The 16,663-nt window shown below is 47.3% G+C and overlaps 1 protein-coding gene across 2 annotated transcripts; it reads left to right on the top strand.

Annotated features, from left to right (window-relative positions):
* Window positions 1-4: 4 nt before the first annotated feature.
* On the top strand, window positions 5-15,430 carry slc25a23 (solute carrier family 25 (mitochondrial carrier; phosphate carrier), member 23). 2 transcript variants are annotated; one of them, NM_001142166.1, is given in 12 exon segments: window positions 5-212; window positions 3,568-3,694; window positions 4,363-4,450; window positions 4,995-5,106; window positions 5,289-5,447; window positions 7,465-7,611; window positions 7,814-7,921; window positions 8,878-9,045; window positions 9,219-9,372; window positions 9,452-10,906; window positions 11,551-12,654; window positions 12,883-15,430. In NM_001142166.1, coding segments are annotated over 10 exon segments (1,404 nt in total). In that variant the 5' UTR covers window positions 5-56; the 3' UTR covers window positions 9,637-10,906; window positions 11,551-12,654; window positions 12,883-15,430.
* Window positions 15,431-16,663: the final 1,233 nt, after the last annotated feature.

The following is a 16,663-nucleotide window of genomic DNA, read 5'->3' as shown; positions in this document are numbered from 1 at the left end:
GCTAAGAGCCGGCACAGGCCCCCGGGGGCCACATGGCTCTCACCCCAGCAGCAGCCATGCATGGCCCTGATTCCTTGGATCCCGATAGGGAGAAGCGATATGCGCTGCTCTTCAGCCAGCTGGACTCCAACAGGGACGGGAGGGTGGATATCAACGAGCTGCGGGAGGGACTCCAAGCCCTGGGCATGACTCCGTGCCATAACGCCGAGCAGGTGGGTGAGACCCAGTACCGCTCTCTCCCTCTGTGGTACTGCTCCATATACTGGTACTGCTGGTCTGTCATACCTGGTACCGCTCTCTCTCTCTGTGGTACTGATATGTCTGTCATACCTGGTACCGCTCTCTCTCTCTGTGGTACTGATATGTCTGTCATACCCGGTACCGCTCTCTCCCTCTGTGGTACTGATATGTCTGTCATACCTGGTACCGCTCTCTCCCTCTGTGGTACTGATATGTCTGTCATACCCGGTACCGCTCTCTCCCTCTGTGGTACTGATATGTCTGTCATACCTGGTACCGCGCTCTCCCTCTGTGGTACTGATATGTCTGTCATACCCGGTACCGCTCTCTCTCTCTGTGGTACTGATATGTCTGTCATACCTGGTACCGCTCTCTCTCTCTGTGGTACTGATATGTCTGTCATACCTGGTACCGCTCTCTCCCTCTGTGGTACTGATATGTCTGTCATACCTGGTACCGCTCTCTCCCTCTGTGGTACTGATATGTCTGTCATACCTGGTACCGCTCTCTCCCTCTGTGGTACTGATATGTCTGTCATACCCGGTACCGCTCTCTCCCTCTGTGGTACTGATATGTCTGTCATACCTGGTACCGCTCTCTCCCTCTGTGGTACTGATATGTCTGTCATACCCGGTACCGCTCTCTCCCTCTGTGGTACTGATATGTCTGTCATACCTGGTACCGCTCTCTCCCTCTGTGGTACTGATAAGTCTGTCATACTACTCTCTCCCTCTGTGGTACTGCTCCATATACTGGTACTGCTCCATATGCTGGTACTGCTCTAAATACTGGTACTGCCAGTAGTATAAGTAAATGGGGCAGTATTAGTGAGCAGAAAAGTGACTGGGGCAGTTCTAACGAGGGGGGAATTACTAGTAAGTGGGGCAATATTAGTGAGTGGGGCAGTAATAGTGAGTGGGTCAGTACCAGTGAGTGGGGCAGTATTAATGAGTGGGGTGTAAGGGAGTGGGGCAGTACTAGTATTAGTAGTGAGCAGGGATATTAGTGAGTGATGCAGTATTGGGCAGGTCAGTACCAGTGAGTGGGACAGTACCAGTGAGAGCTGCAGTACTAGTGAGTGGATCAGTACTAGTGAGTGGATCAGTACCAGTGAGTGAGACAGTACCAGTGAGTGGGTCAGTACCAGTGAGTGGGGCAGTACCAGTGAGCGCTGCAGTACTAGTGAGTGGGGCAGTACCAGTGAGCGCTGCAGTACTAGTGAGTGGGGCAGTACTAGTGAGTGCTGCAGTACTAGTGAGTGGGTCAGTACCAGTGAGTGGGGCAGCACTAGTGAGTGGGGCAGTACTAGTGAGTGGGGCAGTACCAGTGAGTGGGGCAGTACCAGTGAGCGCTGCAGTACTAGTGAGTGGGGCAGTACCAGTGAGCGCTGCAGTACCAGTGAGTGGGACAGTACTAGTGAGTGGGGCAGCACTAGTGAGTGGGGCAGTACCAGTGAGCGCTGCAGTACTAGTGAGTGGGGCAGTACTAGTGAGTGGGGCAGTACTAGTGAGTGGGGCAGTACCAGTGAGCGCTGCAGTACTAGTGAGTGGGGCAGTACCAGTGAGCGCTGCAGTACTAGTGAGTGGGGCAGTACCAGTGAGCGCTGCAGTACTAGTGAGTGGGGCAGTACCAGTGAGCGCTGCAGTACTAGTGAGTGGGGCAGTACCAGTGAGCGCTGCAGTACTAGTGAGTGGGGCAGTACCAGTGAGCGCTGCAGTACTAGTGAGTGGGACAGTACCAGTGAGTGGGGCAGTACTAGTGAGTGGGGCAGTACTAGTGAGCGCTGCAGTACTAGTGAGTGGGACAGTACCAGTGAGTGGGGCAGTACCAGTGAGCGCTGCAGTACTAGTGAGTGGGACAGTACCAGTGAGTGGGGCAGTACTAGTGAGTGGGGCAGTACCAGTGAGCGCTGCAGTACTAGTGAGTGGGACAGTACCAGTGAGTGGGGCAGTACTAGTGAGTGGGGCAGTACCAGTGAGCGCTGCAGTACTAGTGAGTGGGACAGTACCAGTGAGTGGGGCAGTACTAGTGAGTGGGGCAGTACCAGTGAGCGCTGCAGTACTAGTGAGTGGGACAGTACCAGTGAGTGGGGCAGTACTAGTGAGTGGGGCAGTACCAGTGAGCGCTGCAGTACTAGTGAGTGGGACAGTACCAGTGAGTGGGGCAGTACTAGTGAGTGGGGCAGTACCAGTGAGCGCTGCAGTACTAGTGAGTGGGACAGTACCAGTGAGTGGGGCAGTACTAGTGAGTGGGGCAGTACCAGTGAGCGCTGCAGTACTAGTGAGTGGGACAGTACCAGTGAGCGCTGCAGTACTAGTGAGTGGGACAGTACCAGTGAGTGGGGCAGTACTAGTGAGTGGGGCAGTACCAGTGAGCGCTGCAGTACTAGTGAGTGGGACAGTACCAGTGAGTGGGGCAGTACTAGTGAGTGGGACAGTACTAGTGAGTGGGGCAGTACCAGTGAGTGGGGCAGTACCAGTGAGTGGGACAGTACCAGTGAGTGGGGCAGTACTAGTGAGTGGGACAGTACCAGTGAGTGGGGCAGTACTAGTGAGTGGGGCAGTACTAGTGAGTGGGGCAGTACTAGTGAGTGGGGCAGTACCAGTGAGTGGGGCAGTACTAGTGAGTGGGGCAGTACTAGTGAGTGGGGCAGTACTAGTGAGTGGGGCAGTACCAGTGAGTGGGGCAGTACTAGTGAGTGGGGCAGTACTAGTGAGTGGGGCAGTACTAGTGAGTGGGGCAGTACCAGTGAGTGGGGCAGTACTAGTGAGTGGGGCAGTACTAGTGAGTGGGGCAGTACCAGTGAGCGCTGCAGTACTAGTGAGTGGGGCAGTACTAGTGAGTGGGGCAGTACCAGTGAGCGCTGCAGTACTAGTGAGCAGTGAAGGTTAAAAGCCTGTGAGAGGTGCTGAGTATCACACGTGTGTGGGCACACACAGCAGCGCCTGAGCCTGGGAAGCCTGTGGATAAGATGAACCTGATTTGTTTGAGGGATTTACTGAGCTGCCTGTGATTGGCCGGGAGCTATTAATCCCATCCTATCGGCCAGGCATTAGTGCCCACAGACTGGCGCGTGGCCCTCAGGGTGCATTAAGTCTTAATCCACTATCTGTAATTATCTGTATAACACCCCCCCCCCCCCCACAGGGGCATTTCCACACATGGCTTCAGTATATACAGTGACAATTCCCTGAACCAAAGAGCTTACATTCTAAACTGAACAGGATATAGCCAGGCTTCATTTGAGAGCGCCAATCATTATTAGCCCTATCTTGCCACATACACATATATATGTAGTACTTATGGGTGGTGCCCGTCTGCATACAGGAGATCCTGCGCGCCGGGGACACCGACCAGGACGGCCAATTGGATTTCGAGGAGTTCACCCACTATCTGGAGGAGAGAGAGAGGCGCCTGCTAATCATGTTTAACAGCCTGGACCGCAACAATGACGGTGTGTACATGTATGTGTGTGTGTACATGTATGTGTGTGTGTACATGTATGTGTGTGTGTACATGTATGTGTGTGTGTACATGTATGTGTGTGTGTACATGTATGTGTGTGTGTACATGTATGTGTGTGTGTACATGTATGTGTGTGTGACTGCCCAGTGAGTATTTGCACAAGCAGTATATGTGCCTGCTGCAGGCTGCACCGGTTTTTATGTGGCCATGCAGCATCCATCTTCCATATGCTGCTGAGCCCTCAGGACATCCTGCCAACCCCCCACCCAGTTTGTTTTTTTCAAAGAGGTCTGACAAGTCTGACAGGACCCCAGGCAAGAAGGGGCCACCTCAAAACACAGGTTATGTATAATAAGGGGGTGGGATCCTAGGGTTTAGGCCTATTCAGGTGCTGCTGGGGGGAGGGGCAGGGGGTATAGGAGGGAGCCAGTCATTATTATTAGATTCAATGGAGTGTCACGTGTCAAGTAGCAGCTGCCACTAAGGATGCTGGGAATGGTAGTTCAGAGCAGCCAGTGAGACTCAGGGTTGGATGTGCCAACCAAGGGAATGTTTATATTGATAGCGAAGGCTGTGGCACGGTGCCCGGCAGCCATGTGACGCAGGGGCCGCTCCTTTTGTTCATTGGGTTTCACCCCCCGTCCTTCTCTCGCACAGGTCAAATCGACATCTCCGAGATCCAGGAATGTTTCCACGGCCTTGGCATTCACATCACGTTGGCACAGGCCAAGAAGGTTCTGCAGAGGTGAGGCGCCAATGTAGTGTGCTAGCAATATGGCCGCTCCTAGGCACGTGATTGGCCACAGCTTGGAGCAGTGCAAGTTGGGGCTCAGCCTGAATGCCACTTATTTGTGCCCTGGGTACCCCTGGAACTATAGCGGGGTGACTGTTACCCCAATGTTTCTATATATCTGTAACCTTGTTATGGGCTAAGGGGGCCCAGCCTGAAGGCCAGTTAGGGGGGATTTGGGGTGAGTGCTTATTTGTGCCCTGGGTACCCCTGGAACTATAGCAGGGTGACTGTTACCCCAATGTTTCTATATATCTGTAACCTTGTTATGGGCTAAGGGGGCCCAGCCTGAAGGCCAGTTAGGGGGGGATTTGGGGTGAGTGCTTATTTGTGCCCTGGGTACCGCTGGAACTATAGCAGGGTGACTGTTACCCCAATAAAGGGTCCCATTACATTTGCACCCACACCTATAGCTGCCCTGTCATCAATATTCTCTTTGTTCCACCAATGGCTATTATAGATATATTTTATGTAACACTCTAAACATGTTTGTTGACAGCATGGACCGCGACGGAACCCTGACCATCGATTGGCTGGAATGGAGAGATCACTTCCTGCTAAACCCCCTGCACAACATGGAGGATGTTATCACTTACTGGAAGCATTCGTCTGTATGTATTCCTTTGCCATATACAAAATGGCTCCAATGCAGTTACCAATATCAACCAGTCAGATCTTTGCTTTCATTTTGCTGATTGGTTGTTATTGATAAGTGTGGGGGCCTTGGGCTGGGACAAAATCGCAAACCCAACAAGCATTTTGTTAATCTTATTTGTTAATCTTAAACCTACAGATGCTGGATATCGGCGAATCGCTGGCAGTTCCAGATGAATTCTCAAAGAAAGAGATCCGCTCTGGAATGTGGTGGAAACAGCTGCTGGCCGGGGGCGTGGCCGGGGCTGTATCTAGAACTGGGACGGCACCTCTGGACCGACTGAAAGTCCTTATGCAGGTGACTAATATGAACTGTCAGTGGGACATGTGTCTGTTTTTGTTTGTAGGGAATAGTAATCTAATGGCTAAAGCAGCAGTCCTGCCCTGCTTTATGGCTGAGATTCTAGCTATCTGTATAACAGAGCATTCTGTCACAGTGGCACAGATCCTATCTGATCCACCCCCCCCATTGTAAGCAGCAGTCCTGCCCTGCTTTATGGCTGAGATTCTAGCTATCTGTATAACAGAGCATTCTGTCACAGTGGCACAGATCCTATCTGATCCCCCCCATTGTAAGCAGCAGTCCTGCCTTGCTTTATGGCTGAGATTCTAGCTATCTGTATAACAGAGCATTCTGTCACAGTGGCACAGATCCTATCTGATCCCCCCCATTGTAAGCAGCAGTCCTGCCCTGCTTTATGGCTGAGATTCTAGCTATCTGTATAACAGAGCATTCTGTCACAGTGACACCAATCCTATCTGATCCCCCCATTGTAAGCAGCAGTCCTGCCCTGCTTTATGGCTGAGATTCTAGCTATCTGTATAACAGAGCATTCTGTCACAGTGGCACAGATCCTATCTGATCCCCCCCATTGTAAGCAGCAGTCCTGCCCTGCTTTATGGCTGAGATTCTAGCTATCTGTATAACAGAGCATTCTGTCACAGTGGCACAGATCCTATCTGACCCCCCCATTGTAAGCAGCAGTCCTGCCCTGCTTTATGGCTGAGATTCTAGCTGTCTGTATAACAGAGCTGTCACAGTGGCACAGATCCTATCTGATCCCCCCCATTGTAAGCAGCAGTCCTGCCCTGCTTTATGGTTGAGATTCTAGCTATCTGTATAACAGAGCATTCTGTCACAGTGGCACAGATCCTATCTGATCCCCCCCCCATTGTAAGCAGCAGTCCTGCCCTGCTTTATGGCTGAGATTCTAGCTATCTGTATAACAGAGTATTCTGTCACAGTGGCACAGATCCTATCCCCCCCATTGTAAGCAGCAGTCCTGCCCTGCTTTATGGCTGAGATTCTAGCTATCTGTATAACAGAGCATTCTGTCTCAGTGGCACAGATCCTATCTGATCCCCCCCCCCCCCCCATTGTAAGCAGCAGTCCTGCCCTGCTTTATGGCTGAGATTCTAGCTATCTGTATAACAGAGCATTCTGTCACAGTGGCACAGATCCTATCTGATCCCCCATTGTAAGCAGCAGTCCTGCCCTGCTTTATGACTGAGATTCTAGCTATCTGTATAACAGAGCATTCTGTCACAGTGGCACAGATCCTATCCCCCCCCATTGTAAGCAGCAGTCCTGCCCTGCTTTATGGCTGAGATTCTAGCTATCTGTATAACAGAGCATTCTGTCACAGTGGCACAGATCCTATCTGATCCCCCCATTGTAAGCAGCAGTCCTGCCCTGCTTTATGGCTGAGATTCTAGCTATCTGTATAACAGAGCATTCTGTCACAGTGGCACAGATCCTATCTGATCCCCCCATTGTAAGCAGCAGTCCTGCCCTGCTTTATGGCTGAGATTCTAGCTATCTGTATAACAGAGCATTCTGTCACAGTGGCACAGATCCTATCTGATCCCCCATTGTAAGCAGCAGTCCTGCCCTGCTTTATGGCTGAGATTCTAGCTATCTGTATAAAAGAGCATTCTGTCACAGTGACATAGATCCTACGGTGAAGTATTTTTCTAGATGTTAGCATTTTACCCTGTTAATACTATCACTTTGAAACAGGAGCGCCCCCTGCTGTTCTGTTTGGTGTCCTAAACAGAGGTTACTGATGCAGGGCAAGTCTCGTGATGCTGTTCTGCTGATTACTTGGTATGTTAGGAGGGAGGAAATGAGCAGGGAAATGTCAGGAAATGTTTCCTGCATCAGTAAATGAAGCTTTTGGTTTCCCTTCTATCCAGCCAGGCAGCAGAGGGTGCTCCTGTTCCAAATGTATAATATTAACAGTGCAAAACTGATAATATCAGGAAAAGTATACTAAAAAAATATTAAACTTTACTTACATATGTTCTCTTTAAAGGTTCACGGCTCACAAGGTTTATCCATTTTGCGGGGTCTGCGAGTGATGATAGAGGAAGGAGGTGTGCGCTCACTCTGGCGTGGGAATGGGATTAACGTAATAAAAATTGCCCCTGAATCTGCTATTAAATTCATGGCGTATGAGCAGGTAAGAGAGCGAGACCACTCACAGAGCTGATTTCTGATTGGTTGCTCTGGGTTCCTCTTGTGGGTTACCATTATTCCAGTTTTGTGACCCCCCTAGGGCAATGGTAGATGCGGTGATTCACGTGCAAGACACTGGAAACTGCCCCTCCATTGACGCCCATGCATGACCCCAAAATCTCCATGACTGCACTTCTCTCCTTCAGATAAAGAAGCTGATTCGTGGGCAGCATGAGACTCTGCGAGTCAGAGAGAGGTTTATCGCCGGATCATTGGCCGGGGCCATTGCTCAGACTGCAATCTATCCAATGGAGGTGAGAGGTGGAGCCAGGGTCAGGGCTAAAGGGGTAGTTATATACTAATACAAATCTTCTCGTTTGGTCAAGCTTGGAAATTCAACTGCTATCTGGTCACTAGGGGAAGGGCCGCCATCAGAAACTTTTGGGCCCCATACAAATTATTTATATGGGGCCCCCCATGACCACAAGCACACAGTTTTAGCCACGCCCTCTTGTGTGTATTATATAAACAGCTGATGTTACTCTATAATAAGCAGTTTATAGAAAGAGCTTCATTAATTGTGATAATTATTTATTTCCCCTCTGTGGCAAATTAGAGAGGCTTCAGATGGGGTTTTTTGCCTTCCTCTGGATCAACTAGTAGTTAGGCAGGTTATATATAGGCATTATGGTTGAACGTAATGGACGTACGTCTTTTTTCAACCTAACTTACTAGGTGATTATGTTACTATGTTATAGGTCAGTGGAGTTTGCCCCAAGGTAAATCTCCTTCCTGCCCCTGCTCTGCGCTGTCATTGCTTGATATAAAAGTAACGTAACTTTTTGTTACATAAATTGCGTAAGCGTAGGGGCCCAATGATGTTACTGTGGGGACCAATAACCAGTCATTCCCCTGCAGGAACTTCATGTAGGAGCAATAATATAATTCAGTAAATAGATCCCAAAATAAATCAGTTCATACAGTATGAATAGATTTTCACGGGGCCCGGCACAACCATACCCCCTCTTATGGCGGGGACTAGGGGCTTCAGTTTCCTAGCAACAAGGCAGCCGTTGTGCAGTCAGAATGGAAGATGAACAGGAGAGGGTCTGAAAAGAAAGATAAGCCATTAAATAAACAAGACAAACTATAAAACTGAACCCACTCCATCTATGTATTTATGGTTGCCAGGGACAACTAGACCGAATGATGAGAAAGCAGAATATGTATGTTAATCATTTATTTCAATAGGTTGTTGTATTCATTTTAGGTGCTAAAGACAAGGATGGCTCTGCGGCGGACTGGCCAGTACTCGGGGATGTCAGACTGCGCCCGTCAGATCCTGCGAAATGAGGGCGTCAGAGCGTTCTTCAAGGGCTACATTCCCAATCTACTGGGCATCGTGCCCTATGCAGGCATTGACCTGGCAGTATATGAGGTGAGGCACAATTATGCTGGTTACCCCTGTAAATGCCTTAATGTCATTGCTTACCAGATACCGCATAAACATCTTTTGTCTTGCCCAACGTTGTGCCCATTTGCTCCTCTTCTACCAACCCCCCCCCCCCTTACCAACTGCCAGCCTTTAGCACTTTTGTCTCCATTGCCCAGACACTGAAGAACACATGGTTACAGCGGTACAGATCCAGCACCAGCGCCGACCCTGGAGTTTTGGTGTTGTTGGCGTGTGGCACCGTATCCAGCACGTGTGGGCAGATCGCCAGTTACCCACTGGCCTTGGTCAGGACGCGAATGCAAGCCCAGGGTAAGAAGCAGTAGATAATGAGCCCTGCTATTGGGGTAACATTGTGCCGGGGTGCTGATTGTCCCTTTGTCCTTCCCAGCCTCTGTGCAGGGTTCCCCGCAGCTCTCCATGGTGGCCTTATTTCGCCACATTGTGGCAAGGGAGGGCTTCCTGGGCCTTTATCGAGGCATCGCTCCGAACTTCATGAAGGTGATCCCCGCCGTCAGCATCAGCTACGTGGTCTACGAGAACATGAAAAGATTGTTGGGGGTAACGAGTCGGTGAGAGAACAAGCAGCCTACTGATCCCCCCCAACATGGATATCACCCCCAAAGACTAATGGTGAAACCCAGCCCCCCTGCAAATACCCCAAATGGTTTTCCCAGTAGCACACACCCTGATTCATCCTCCTTTACCCAGAACCCCCCAAAAATGAAAGCAGGCAAGTTAAATGGAACAATGAACCAATCCAGTCCCACCATTCCCTTTCTCCCGGCCACAGATCAAACCTTAATTTTGGGTGTTTGGGGGAGTTTTATTGCTCTTTGCACAGACTTTCTCATGCCTAAGGTCACTGATATATGGAGGTGGGAGGGGCTATATGATCTGCCCAAGCCCCTCCCCTTATCTGCATTGGGTCACAATGTGAAACTAGAATATGATTGTATATTTTGCATGGCTCCCGTCTTTGTACTTAAAGCACAGGGACCAAACTTGCTGCCCCCCAGCTCTTTGTCGATCATGACTCCAGGCACCAGCAAAGGATCATGGGAGTTGCAGGCAGCAAAAAGCAGAGGGCTCGCAAGTTGGCCCCGGTTTCTTTAAGTTGCTGCTGAATGAGAGATGATGTTGTAATACGCACAAGACCACCTGCTTCTAGAAGAACTCCATTTTCTCTTAAAGGGGATGTAAACCCAAAAGGAGCAATTTGGGGGGAATTCACAAAAGTGTTGGTAAAAGTGTTGCATATGCGGTAAACAACTTGCGCTGTGAAAATGACATTTGTGCACCAAAAAGGAGAAGGAAAGGTAAAAACTAACTAAGCTTTATCAGAAAGGTCTATGTAAATACAGTCGTAAGCCATAGCTGAGTCCTCTATCAAAAGAAACACAGGATATCTTGTCTTCTTTTGTGTCACATGTTCTTCTGTGTCAGACTTCCTGCTCTTAGAAAAATTCTTCAGGGCACAGCACTAGTCTGCTCAGTTAGCTACTTCTCTCTCCCCCTCCCTTCTCCTCCCCCCCATCAGAATTTGCTCCCCCTCCAATCTGTGTGTAATCTGAGCTACCAGCAGCTAGAGCTGCAGCAGGAAGCTACTGAGACCAAGCTAAAATGGCAGCTGCTATCTTAAGCAAACACAGGGAGCTTCTAGGGCTGTTACTCAGGTATGGTAAAGCTTTCTGCAGTTCTAGGTGGCACTAATGCATTTATTGGCAATTAAATGCCAAATTAGTCACGCCCACTGATGGTAGAGGCAGACAAATAAAGGGAAATTGGCCTGTGGCAACAATTTTATACAACATTTTTACATTTACCAACATTTTTTGTGAATTCCCTCCCTTTGTGCATAATTCCAAGCAACTTGCCAATATACAGTAATGCGTTTGTGTAACTGCTGCCGATTATGGCTCTTGAAACAACTCGGCAGAAGCCGACTAATTAACAGCCCCTGTGAAGAAGCATGCAATGCACTATGGGAAATGAAGTCTTGGCTGGGGGAGAACTGCTACTGTTTCAAGAGACCAAACCAGCAGGGCAGAAAAGGACAAACGGTTAGTTTATTTGCACACAGCTTTAAACACAATTAAAATAAGGAATGAATGGATATTGGGAAGTTGCTTCTATTTTCTTTCATAATAAGTTATTGGGGGTCATTTATAATTACTGGGGCAGATTTGCACTTGGGCAGTAACCCATGGCAACCAATCAGATGTTCACTTTCATTGTTCTACCTGCAGCTAATCACTGATTGGTTGCTATGGGTTATTGCCCAGGTGCAGATTTGGCCAGTGTTTATAAATGAGCCCCAATGTTGGGTTTATATTCCCCCTTTATGGAGATGAAAAACTTTTTGGGGCAAAATGCATGGGTGGGAGCTGCCATATTGTTCATTGCCACTGAAACCTTCCCTGTGGAATGCAATGGATTATGAATAGATGATACTTGTACATTTAATCCACAGGGAAAACACTATGGCAGCTCCCATTCGTACCAGTGCAAATATGGCCCTGTCCTACGAAATCACCTGAATGTCTGCATACAGTATATCATGTGTGTGTATAAGGTGTTTTCTACCCAGGCCATGTAACTGTTGCTACATACTCTCATTGCACAGTCGCAGACTACTGTTTAGCATGACTACTGTAATGTTAATTTATAGGTCCTCATGGTGTATCCAGTTTCATATCCGCGGGGTGAGTGAATTTATATGCACTAGGGTTTATTTCCCCTTACATAAACAGTATGGGGGCTTACCTTTATTGGCACTAGGGTTGGGTCGGGGGCAGTATGGCAGCCCCTAACACACGTGTACAGATAACACGTGTTCTGTGCCGACATGATACTATGTCTTTTTGTAAATAGAAAGAAAAGCTCATTCTTAGCAACTTGATGAAATGTAATTGCTACTGACAGCTGTAATTGTTATTCTCTAGTTCTGACTCTTGAAACAATGTAGCAGAAGCCAGCTCTCCTCCACTTCTAGCCCCAGTCTGGGTAGGGGGAAGAGAAGGTTTGTGGGTACGGGTCGGCAGGTCCGGGTTGGGCACAGAGGTACTTAAAAACCTGGCTGCTTATGGCAACTTTCATCAGTCCATTTGGCATTTCCCTGAATGTACCGATTGCCAGTCCAGGCCTGCAAGCAACAGAAAGGGACAAAGTGTATTTACAATACAGGTATGGGTTCCCTTATCCGGAAACCCCTTATCCAGAAAGCTCCGAATTATGGAAAGCCCGTCTCCCATAGACTCCATTTTAATCAAATAATTCAGAATTTTAAAACTGATTTCCTTTTTCTCTGTAGTAATAAAACAGTACCTGTACTTGATCCCAACTAAGATATAATTACCCCTTATTGGGGGCAGAACAGCCCTATTGGGTTTATTTAATGGTTAAATGATTCCCTTTTCTCTGTAATAATAAAACAGTACCTGTACTTGATCCCAACTAAGATATAATTACCCCTTATTGGGGCAGAACAGCCCTATTGGGTTTATTTCATGGTTAAATGATTCCCTTTTCTCTGTAATAATAAAACAGTACCTGTACTTGATCCCAACTAAGATATAATTACCCCTTATTGGGGGCAGAACAGTCCTATTGGGTTTATTTAATGGTTAAATGATTCCCTTTTCTCTGTAATAATAAAACAGTACCTGTACTTGATCCCAACTAAGATATAATTACCCCTTATTGGGGGCAGAACAGTCCTATTGGGTTTATTTAATGGTTAAATGATTCCCTTTTCTCTGTAATAATAAAACAGTACCTGTACTTGATCCCAACTAAGATATAAATACCCCTTTATGGGGTGCAGAACAGCCCTATTGGGTTTATTTCATGGTTAAATGATTCCCTTTTCTCTGTAATAATAAAACAGTACCTGTACTTGATCCCAACTAAGATATAATTACCCCTTATTGGGGCAGAACAGCCCTATTGGGTTTATTTAATGGTTAAATGATTCCCTTTTCTCTGTAATAATAAAACAGTACCTGTACTTGATCCCAACTAAGATATAATTACCCCTTATTGGGCAGAACAGCCCTATTGGGTTTATTTAATGGTTAAATGATTCCCTTTTCTCTGTAATAATAAAACAGTACCTGTACTTGATCCCAACTAAGATATAATTACCCCTTATTGGGGGCAGAACAGCCCTATTGGGTTTATTTAATGGTTAAATGATTCCCTTTTCTCTGTAATAATAAAACAGTACCGGTACTTGATCCCAACTAAGATATAATTACCCCTTATTGGGGGCAAAACAATCCTATTGGGTTTAATTAATGTTTTTTTAATTTTTTAGTAGACTTAAGGTATGGAGATCCAAATTACGGAAAGACCCCTTATCCGGAATACCCTTTGTCCCGAGCATTCTGGATAACGGGTCCTATACCTGTATAACCAGTGAATATAAGTAATGAATGTATATTAGGAAGCTGCTTAGAATGACATTTCTGTCATTTTGCAAAAAAGCTTGTGTCTTTAGGTAGAGTTCCCCTTTAAAATAAATAGAAATGGCAGAAAATCGCTGCCATTACCCCCTAAAAGGGCTTAATGTGAGGCCATTGCCTCTGAATGTACTACTTTTCTGTGCTATGAATGTAAAGGATTGTCCTGCTGGTGCAATGGATTCTGGGCCTTACAGTTTCAAAGGGGAAGTTCACCTTGAAATTCACATGCATTAGGATGAAGAGGGTGCCATTTGCAGCTGGTCTTTATTTTGTATTCTTGATTTATGGTTGCTGGGGGTCAGTGACCCCTGCAACACACATAGCGCCGGATTTGTTATCGGGGCGCACCGAGGCTGCCTCCATTTGTGCCCCCACCCCGCGAGCATACTGCAGAGTGCAAAGACCTGCGCCGGGGTCAGTGACCCCCATTTGAAATAATAGGGATAAATAATTCAAAAACGATAAAAAATAAATAATGAAGACCATTTAAAAAGTTGCTTAGAATTGGCCATTCTATAACAAATTAAAAGTTAAAGTTGAACTACCCCTTTGAGCCTTCATTTGTGCCCCTATAGAGTCCCATGTTACAGCAGGCAGCTCTGAAACCCTGCAGACTTGCAAAGCACTGCCATGGTATTTTCTACTCCTACGGGGAGTCTATTTAATGCATAGAACAAAGAACATATTGCTCAGCTTTTTTTAACCTGTGGGGGGATTGCGTGACGGGAGTGGAACTGGCCGCCCATAAGAGAAGAGATGTGTGCATGTGTATTTATTCTGATGTTGAGTGAGAGCGGATCCGATTGCTGAAGCTGCAGAACAAACCCTATTTATTTATAGTTAATTTCTATTGTGCAGCGCTGACCTGTGCCGACCATGCTCTGGTGCAGTCTCTGGCCTGTTTGGTCAAACAGTGACCAAAGTGGCCTGTAGAATTTGGCCAACTTGTTGAATGCATGGATGTGGTTGATCCCCACAGTAACCCAGAGCTGCCATGTCTAGTGACGATGCACTAAGCCTCTGAACAAACTTTCTTTCCTGCCTGTTTTTCACCCCAGAACCTCCTTCTGTCTCAGGTAGCAGTTTCACTTTTGATAGGAAAGTATGTCCATGTCGGCAATATTCATTTTGTTATGTAGAACTGTACCTTTTGGCATTGTACTTGTTTATTATGGAGGCCTCCATTTTGTTTCTGGGCATGTAGCATATGGGGTATTCTGTGCTTTTGAGGAAAATAGTTGCATTTAGAACAGACTGGCTGTCGCTGCTTCCCAAAGTATGGAGGACACACTGTCTACGGCAGATGCAGTATTGTACTATGGTAAATAACCAATGGGTTCTGGTATCTGACTAGGCCACGGGTGCCCAGACTTTTTCCTCGGGCGGTCACTTTTGACCCCTCCCAACCAGAAATCCGCGGGGGATCTGGTGGGCCACGATCGACAGTTTGGCCACCCCTGGACTAGGCCATCGGCTAGCCAGCTAATGGGATGGTAGTCACTGGTTTGCATATTCCAGTGGGTTCTAGTGGGATCAGCTTTCCACATTGAGTTTCATGTTTCTGTACCTCAGCAATGGGTACAGAGCCATATGGCTGAATGGTACAGTAACTTGCCGGCCGCTGGAATGTGCCACGGGGCAGCAGTAAAGGCCCATGGGTAGGTAGCGATTAGGTAAACGCAGCGCACAATCCATGCCCATGAACAGAATGACCCTGAGGTTCCTGCACTATCCGGTACTGTAATGTAGAGAAATGCTTTTTCGGCCTGTCACAGGTAAGGGCCCCACACATAGTACTGTACTGTCACCATCTTTGCTGTTTCCACTGTGGTGTGGGGGGCAGCCGGGGATCTTGGCACGCTCAGATTTTTATTAGTTCACTAAATAAACACCATTTCAATGGAGTCGTCTTTGTGTTTTTTATTATATTCTTCTTTGGGAAGGCACATGTGACTGTCCATATGTTCTATCAACACCTTCCACTCTAGCCTGTATGTAAATGTCATTCTGTTTTAGTGTCATGTGGTATTAGTGAGGCGCAAACCCACCTATAAACTTGTTACAGGCCCCTCCCACTTACCCATCATTCTATGTGTATGTGTCACATGGTATAAGTGTATCAGTGAGGCGCAAACCCGCCTAGATATGAGGAACCCCTCATATAAAAGAGTTTTTACAAGCCCCTCCCACTTACCCATCATTCTAGGTGTATGTGTCACATGGTATGAGCGTATCTCTGAGGTAAAACCCACCTAGATATGGCGACCGCCTCATATAAACTACTTGTTACAGGCCCCTCACGATTACCCATCATTCTAGGTGTATGTGTCACATGGTATAAGTGTATCTGTGAGGTGAAACCCACCTAGATATGGGGAACCCCTCATATAAACTACTTGTTAAAGGCCCCTCACGATTACCCAGCATTCTAGGTGTATGTGTCACATGGTATAAGTGTATCTCTGAGGTAAAACCTGCCTAGATATGGCGACCGCCTCATATAAACTACTTGTTACAGGCCCCTCCCGATTACCCATCATTCTAGGTGTATGTGTCACATGGTATAAGTGTATCTGTGAGGTGAAAATCCACCAAGATTCAAGAAACAGACCCCCGCTTACCCATCATTCTAGGTGTATGTGTCACATGGTATAAGTGTATCTGTGAGGTAAAACCTGCCTAGATATGGTGACCGCCTCATATAAACTACTTGTTACAGGCCCCTCCCATTATTTTATATGTGTGTGACATGGTATTTGCAGGGGTGGGCAAACTTTTAGGCTCAGGGGCCACATTGACTTTTAAAATTTGACAGATGGGCCGAGCCAGCGCCATCTCCGCTCGTCAGTCCCCTAGGTTCTGCGTCGCTGCGCTTACATGCAGTCTTTACTCCAAGTCTCGTGTGATGAGACTTGCGGAGTCGGGATTTTATGAAAGACAGAAGATTGCGGACTGTGGTCTCTGTGAGGAAGAGTGAGACACACCAATCCTTGGCGGGCCGGATTAAAAAGACCAACGGTAGTTTGCCCACCCCTGGTGTTATTTGGGAGGTGAAAACCCACCTAGATATAAGGATATCAGGATTGTGTTAAATGCTATAAGCAACAATCTGATTGGTTGATATAAATTAACCTTCA

The sequence above is a fragment of the Xenopus tropicalis genome, chromosome 3 (assembly GCF_000004195.4).
Source record: "Xenopus tropicalis strain Nigerian chromosome 3, UCB_Xtro_10.0, whole genome shotgun sequence".
In the NCBI taxonomy this organism is placed as follows: domain Eukaryota; kingdom Metazoa; phylum Chordata; class Amphibia; order Anura; family Pipidae; genus Xenopus; species Xenopus tropicalis.
The sequence above is the reverse complement of the archived record's forward strand: the minus strand, read 5'-3'. Positions and strand labels throughout refer to the sequence as shown.

Excerpts from the sequence above, each read along its gene's own strand:
- slc25a23 (XM_018091974.2), top strand. The coding sequence starts at position 4,996 with ATGGACCGCGACGGAACCCTGACCATCGATTGGCTGGAATGGAGAGAT. Across the intron at positions 5,107-5,288 it reads CTTACTGGAAGCATTCGTCT|ATGCTGGATATCGGCGAATC; the intron begins GTATGTATTCCT and ends TTAAACCTACAG. Across the intron at positions 5,448-7,464 it reads GACTGAAAGTCCTTATGCAG|GTTCACGGCTCACAAGGTTT; the intron begins GTGACTAATATG and ends TTCTCTTTAAAG.